Source organism: Rhagoletis pomonella, unplaced genomic scaffold, assembly GCF_013731165.1.
Source record: "Rhagoletis pomonella isolate Grant_MI unplaced genomic scaffold, Rhpom_1.0 Rhpom_scaffold_04832, whole genome shotgun sequence".
Classification (NCBI taxonomy): Eukaryota; Metazoa; Arthropoda; class Insecta; order Diptera; family Tephritidae; genus Rhagoletis; species Rhagoletis pomonella.
This window is the reverse complement of record NW_023463379.1, coordinates 213-7,784: the sequence shown is the minus strand read 5'-3', so window position 1 is coordinate 7,784 and position 7,572 is coordinate 213. Positions and strand designations below refer to the sequence as shown.

The 7,572-nt window shown below is 41.9% G+C and overlaps 1 protein-coding gene across 1 annotated transcript; it reads right to left on the bottom strand.

Moving 5' to 3' along the window:
- Positions 1-1,013: 1,013 nt before the first annotated feature.
- Positions 1,014-5,811, bottom strand: LOC118754877 (the record flags this gene model as incomplete). The annotated part of the gene is made up of 1 exon (XM_036489750.1): positions 1,014-5,811. A coding segment is annotated over exon 1 (4,798 nt), but the record flags the coding sequence as incomplete, so codon positions are not given.
- Between the last annotated feature and the right edge of the window lie 1,761 nt (positions 5,812-7,572).

The window sequence follows — 7,572 nt, the reverse complement described above, 5'->3', positions numbered from 1 at the left end:
AACTAATAATTTCAAAAAACCCCATTTAAAATACAGTTTGTATTAAATTTATCAACTTATACAATTTTCATTATTTTTCATATAAGTACTAATTTTATTAACTCATATAAGTTCCAAATTTTCATGTAATAATCTTATTACCTCATACAAGTCATAATTTTTCATACAATAAGTAACTGTATATTAATTCCCATAAGTTCTTAATTTTCATAGATTTTCTCAATGTGCAAAAAAGTCAAGTAAATATCTAATGTTTCTTGCATGCATTATTTCGATGAAACTAAAATCAAGCATTTTTTTAGCATTTAAGCATTTTTTTATATATTTATGTGGGCTCGTTATCGTCCAGTTGGCATTAATATACTTGAAGTATCAAGAGCGTTTTCTTGATTAAATAAAAAATTGCGGGGGTGAATAATCGCAAATAAAACACGCGTGTTGTCTCGCTGTTCAACTACACAGCCCAAAACTTTATTTTTCTCTCCATCAGTTTGCGAAAAAAAGGGCAAAAGAAGAAATCACAATGACAGGTAGCGGGAGTACACGTATAAGAGCAAAATATTAAACCTTAAGTTAACAATGCTTTTTCAGCAAGAGCTAGATATACATATAACCTTAACCCTTATAAATGTAAGTTAGAGAATGTTGATATGACCTAAATAATGTGCATCTGACCCAACATCCCGGCCCCGTTGAAAGTACGTAGAACTTTCAAGTAACTGGTAATAGCGCTATCTTATGTATGGGGCGGCGGATAACTCCCTTTGTAGTGCGAACATCAGCCACGCGCACTCGATCGTCCTCTCCACGTATGACTCTTTCGATACGACCTAGCATCCAACACTGCGGTGGTAAATTGTCGTCATGCACGATAACCATCGCTCCCACACACACATTTGGGGATGGCTTGGTCCAGTTACTACGCACCTGCAGCTCATTGATATACTCCAGCGACCATCGACGCCAAAGTTGTTGTTTGATCGCGCCCACTTTTCGCCATCGTTCTAACTTACCCAGCTCTGTGACGGGTGTCTCGGGCAATGCACGTAATGAGTCGCCAATGAGGAAGTGGCCCGGGGTGAGTGCGGCTAGGTCATTCGGGTCTGAAGAGAGTGGTGACAAAGGGCGAGAATTCAGAATCGCCTCCACCTCAGCTGTGACAGTTGTAAGCTCCTCGAATGTTAAACGAGCGTTCATAAGAGTGCGGTTGATTAGTCCCTTGACGCTCTTAACTGCAGCCTCCCACAAGCCGCCGAAATGGGGGGCTCTGGGAGGGATGAAATGGAAGTTGATGAACTCACGTACACAAAATTTGTTGATCGATTTGATTGTGTCATCCTTAAACAAAAATTGCTTGAGGGCCTCTAATTGGTTGCTGGCTCCAACGAAATTGGTAGCATTATCGCAGAAGATATCGGACGGTAGTCCACGCCTGGCTACCAACCGTTTCAGGGCGGCGATAAATGCATCGGACGACAAGTCTGACACAACTTCAACGTGCACTGCCTTCGTCGCGAAGCACACGAAAATTGCGATATAGCTTTTGTAGGGAACCTTGCCTCGAAGGCGTAGGTACGTATTGACTGGACCGCAGAAATCCACTCCGCATCTTGCAAATGGTCTTGATGGGGTAAGTCGTTCGACGGGAAGCTGACCCATTATCTGCCCTTCCAGCTTTGGCCGATAACGAACGCAGTGCACGCAAGATCGGACGACACGGCGAGCTAAATCCCGTGCATTGATGATCCAAAATCGTAGGCGTATGAGTGCAACTAATGCCTTTGGACCCGCATGGTAATTTTGGCGATGAACGAACTGCACGTACTGGCGGACAAAGTCATCCTTGCCTGGAAGTAGTATCGGGTGCTTCTGTGTATACAGAATATTTGCCATCTCCAATCGACCTCCAACTTTCATCAGCATGAACCCGTCAGTTATCTGCAAAAAGGGATTTAAAGATTTAAGATTACTACAGACCTGTTGGCCTTTGCGAAGTGCTTTGATGTCATCGGAATAGTGCCTTATTTGCAGGTTCCAAATGATGCAATGCAAAGCATGTAACAGCTCTTGTGGTGACGGCGACAATGTATCGAACGAACCCAATTTTCTACTTAAGTTGCTGAACCTAAACATCCAGGCTACGATTTGCAAGCATCGGCTGTGCGAGCTAATTTTATACACTGCTTCGAGTAGGTCGTTAGTGGCATTAACAGTAGCGAAAGCCGATTTACGTTTCTCTAAGTTCACTATATCTTGATCAATATCACCTCGATGGTGCGTCGGCCACTCGTCTTGGTGGCGTTGCAGGTATGCCGGCCCTTCGAACCATATGGACTGCTGCAGCTCACTCACTGAGCACCCCCTGGAAAGCAGATCAGCTGGATTATAGTGCGTTGAAACGTATTTCCATTCGCAACAAGATGTTTTTTGTTGTATTTCAGAAATACGATTTCCTACGAACGTAGATAGTGTGGCGGAATGCTGTTGAATCCAGTGTAGAACGATTTGTGAATCGCTCCACAGATACGTTGTATATTGGGTATCGCCGAAATTCGCCTTTATTTTAGCGTAAAGTTGTGACAGCAAATGAGCACCGCATAATTCCAATTTGGGCAATGACAGTTTCCTCGTTGGGGCGACTCTCGACTTGGATGTAATCAACGTGACCTTGACTTCACCGCTAGGGTCAACTGTGCGTGCATATATACAGCATCCATAAGCCCTAGTTGAGGCATCACAGAAGCCGTGCAACTGAAGGCTCTGAACGCTGGGTTGAAGGCAATAGCGCGGTATAGTTAGCGATTCCAACGATGAAAGCGATGAGAGGAACGATGTCCATGCGGTGTGAATGTTGTGCGGAACTGACTCATCCCACTGTAATTTTAGCAACCAAAGCTCTTGTATAAGTATTTTTGCAAGTATGATGATAGGTGACACCAAGCCCAACGGGTCAAAGAGAGACGAAGCAATTGATAGTATAGACCGCTTCGTGACAGCATGTGATGTGCGCTTGAGTACAAATGCAAACATAAAGACGTCTTCTCGTTGATCCCACCTTAAGCCCAGAGTGCTGGTTACTGAATCGTCTTCTAAGTTAAGATCTTTAATCGTACAGTCATTAACAAACTCGCTATAGTTCGAGTGCCATTTCGCTAGCTCAAATCTACCACGACGAAGTATCTCAATTACCTCCGTTTTGATTTGATGAAGGCATTCCAACGTGTTAGCTCCACAAATGAAATCATCAACGTAGAACGATGATTTTATAGCCTCGGCTCCTACCTTGAACTCGTCCATGCATTGCTCAGCTAAGTATTGCATGCTACGTATAGCGAGATATGGCGCGGTAGCAGTCCCATAAGTGACTGTATTCAGTTCAAATGTGCGTAATGGTTGATCGGATGTACTTCTCCAAAGTATATATTGAAACTTGCGATCATGGGGGTCGACAAGAATCTGTCTGAACATCTTGACGACATCGGCGGTAATTGCATAACGATATGTACGGAAGCGTAGAAGTAACGTGTACAAGTCGGGCTGTATGGTCGGTCCGACCATTAGTAAATCGTTCAGAGACCTTTGTGTCGTTGTCTGACAAGAGGCATCGAAAACCACTCTTAACTTCGTAGTGGTACTGTTCGGCTTGAGTACGCAGTGGTGCGGTATGTAAAAATGTGGGACATCCAACTTCGGTGTTGTCACCAAGCTCATATGGCCCAACTGTTCGTACTCTAACATAAAATCTGCGTATTGCCTTTTCACATCTGATGTGCGGCTCAAGCGGCGCTCAAGAGCTTCAAAACGTTTACGGGCAATTTCATACGAGTGACCTAACAAACCAGGATCATCTTTGAATGGGAGGCGAACTACCACTCGGCCATCAGGTTGTCGGCGAACGGTGTTTTTGAAAGCCTCTTCACAACTGCGCTGCTCTGGAGTGTAAATGTCAACAGAAGTGTTAACCTCTTCAATGCGCCACAGGCGTTCTATGTTGTTGTTGATGACTTCGTCCATGGAAATCGAGTAACTGTGTGATGTGGTGGAGCCGGTTTGGCAACGGCCCGAAACTACCCATCCAAGGAGCGTCTTCTGCAACACTGGCATATTTACACCAAGCCTGACTTGGCCAATGGATAAGATGTCGAAAAATGCTTCTGTCCCTAACAGCAAATCAATAGGATGAGCTTTGTTGAACCCTTCGTCAGCCAACGGAGTATTTTGAGGCAGCTTCCATGATGAGATATCAATTTCTGTGTCTGGATGATATGCAATATTCGAAGTAACACAGAAATCTAGCGGTAGTTCGAATTCTCCAAAACGTGACTTGATTGTTGTAGACGTTCGATGTTTTATCTGAGTCTGGGATTCTCCAATGCTGCGAATTTCCATATGGCTTCGTTTGCGAGGTAATCGGAGAGCCTGTGCGAATTGATCCGATACGAAATTGACTTGTGAACAAGAGTCTAGGAGCGCACGACCAATTTTATAACAGCCTGACGCATCCTTGACCAGAACCAAAGCTGTGGCTAAAATTATTCGATTCAAGCCGGTGTGAGTGTGAACAGCTGCTTCTGAGTTCTTCTGTGGTACTTCAGGGAGTTGCGGAGTTGACTGCGGTGAAGACGAAGACATACCAGCTGAATCACGATGCAATAGTGTATGATGGGAGCGAGAACACGATCGACACCTGTGTGTGGATGGGCATTTCGCAGCCTGATGACCCTTGCCCAAGCAATTGAGACAAAGTCCCAGTCGCTTAGTGATGTCGTAACGCTGATTGAGTGTAGCACCAACGATTTGAGGACACCTGTAAGTTCTGTGCTCCGTGCTAGCGCATGAATGACACGTTTGCGATGTGCAGTTGAAAGTCAACCCTTGGCGCTGGTGTTTTTGGTTTCGTGGCTTACCAATAGCTTGCTGACTCGCGCTACTATCGGTACCGGGCTTACTTATTGACTCCAAGAATTGGCAATGTCGTTCGACAACCGAGACGCAGGATGTCCATGTAGGAAGATCGCTGAAGTTCAAATGCTCATTCCATTTCTTTTTGGTGTCTTGATCCACCCTTTCCATAACGATGGAGATGAGCATAGCCTCAGCAATTTGCGATGCATTACCCAGTGACAACAATGAATTGTACAAGGCTGATGAGTTGTCGATCAGGCTACGAAGCTGTTTCGCATTTGACCTTGAAACACTAGGTAAAGTAAAAAGCGAATTTATGTTGTCCAAGAATACGAGCGTTGGATTATCGTAGCGGGCCTTGAGGCGTTCCAGCGCCTTTGAATAATTTTCCGAAGTGATTTGAAAAGCCTTGACAGTTTCTAAGGCCGGGCCACGTAAGCAATTGATTAGTTGATTGAACTTTTCGATGGATGACAAAGTAGACTGCTTATCAACCACTAACTTAAACGATGTTATAAAGTTTTTATAGTCGGAGTATTTTCCATCAAAAACTGGTAGCGACAGACGTGGCAGCTTCATAGAAGTTGAGTGAGAAGCGCAATGAACTGAGTCAGCAACAGTCAAATTGTGGGCATCTGAACCTAGCTGCTCATTAATGCACACCTTGATAGCGACGTACGTATCTTCTATTTCTCCTCTGGTCTCACGCTCTGCTTCGTCTGGATCCAGCTGCTCAATTTCGGTCTGAACTGTCATAACTTGCTTAAAGTAGGCCTCTAATATAGCCAAACGACAATTCAATTCAGCGGATGAAATTGCAAGTTTTGTGTCGACAGAATTGCGAATGCGCGATATGTTTCGACGCAGATTAGCGCGCTGCTGTTTAAGTTGCTCCAAATTGGGCATGGTTCTGAGATAGCAAATCTATTGCCCGCTTCTCAGATTTATGGGCTGTACAAAATTTAGCTCTAAGTATATTTTGTTTGGCGGGACCTTTTGCGAGCCCAATTCTACTATAGCGGCTTGGCTTTGAAATACCGCCAACAATAACAACAACGCTTGCAAGAGAAGTAGTGTGAGACTACCTTGTATGTACTGTATGTGCTCGCAATAGCAAATAACGTTGCCTTGCAAGGTGACCTGATATGAAAGAACCGCTAACAACAACGCTCCTGTAGCGAAATAGTTAGCAACTACAAAGCTCCTATAGCAATGTGTTTGAAACGGGATTGCGCGGGATTGAGACTCCGGCAGCCTTACTATGTCGAAAGATGTATGCTTTCGGTGTACCAGGTACCGATGGATACACAAGCTTCCTTATGCACAGTGCGGCCTGCGTTTTTGGATCAGCAGCCCAAAATGTCGAAAATATATTTGTTACGGTAGGAAACTCCTTTGATGCCGTGAATGTTGAGCTACGTTTTAGAAACGGTAGCCGAGAATGCTAAGTTGACTTTTCGCGAAAGTGCGAGATTTCACGATATTTTATCTTTAAATTATCACAGGCCCCACGTTGGGCGCCAAAATGAAGTATCAAGAGCGTTTTCTTGATTAAATAAAAAATTGCGGGGGTGAATAATCGCAAATAAAACACGCGTGTTGTCTCGCTGTTCAACTACACAGCCCAAAACTTTATTTTTTCTCTCCATCAGTTTGCGAAAAAAAGGGCAAAAGAAGAAATCACAATGACAGGTAGCGGGAGTACACGTATAAGAGCAAAATATTAAACCTTAAGTTAACAATGCTTTTTCAGCAAGAGCTAGATATACATATAACCTTAACCCTTATAAATGTAAGTTAGAGAATGTTGATATGACCTAAATAATGTGCATCTGACCCAACAATACTTATTAGACAAACAATGATGATGAAATCAAGATCAAGGTTATTCTTATATTAATAAAAAAGATGAATATGCTAATATATTAGTGTTTTAAAAATCACACCACACCTTGGGGCTTACCAGAGAAATTAAATATATACATATGTATAGCATAGAATTTTTTGTTTGGCTATTTTTAAATTATTTTTAAATTGTCATTGATTTATTAAATGTGATTGAAGTTTAGAAAGCCAGCTAATTTTTGAATTCTTATGCTTATTAGATAAATGAAAATGTAGTATATAAACGTATCTCTTTATTGAGATGAGTTCTCATTTATCAAAGAAATTTGCTGTGAATAAGGTCCATTTTTGCTTAAGTTTTTAAGTAAACTATATAAACATATATAAATTAAACAAAGGACGAAGGTAAGCTTTTACAAAAAAGATCTAATAATAATAGAAAAAATGTTTTCTAATTTTAAAATATGTATGCATATACAGACATGTTCTGTAAATCGAACGATTTTGAAATCAATATGATTTGCTAAAATTGATCGTTATTTCTGATGAAAAGATTGAATATTATTTATATAAAAAAATATATAATAGAACCATCAGCGATGTTATATCACCGGTATCAGTACCAAATTATGATTTTTATGATTAAAAATCCATAAAAATATTTCCAAAATCTTATCGATTTCAAATCGAACGAATCAATCAATCGAAAGAACATACCTGATATTCCATTTTTTATATACGTTTATAGACTGAATTTTATACAAATGGAGAACCTATGGAATGTAATATCTACTGAAGATGTGGAATCGCGTGGCCTACAGG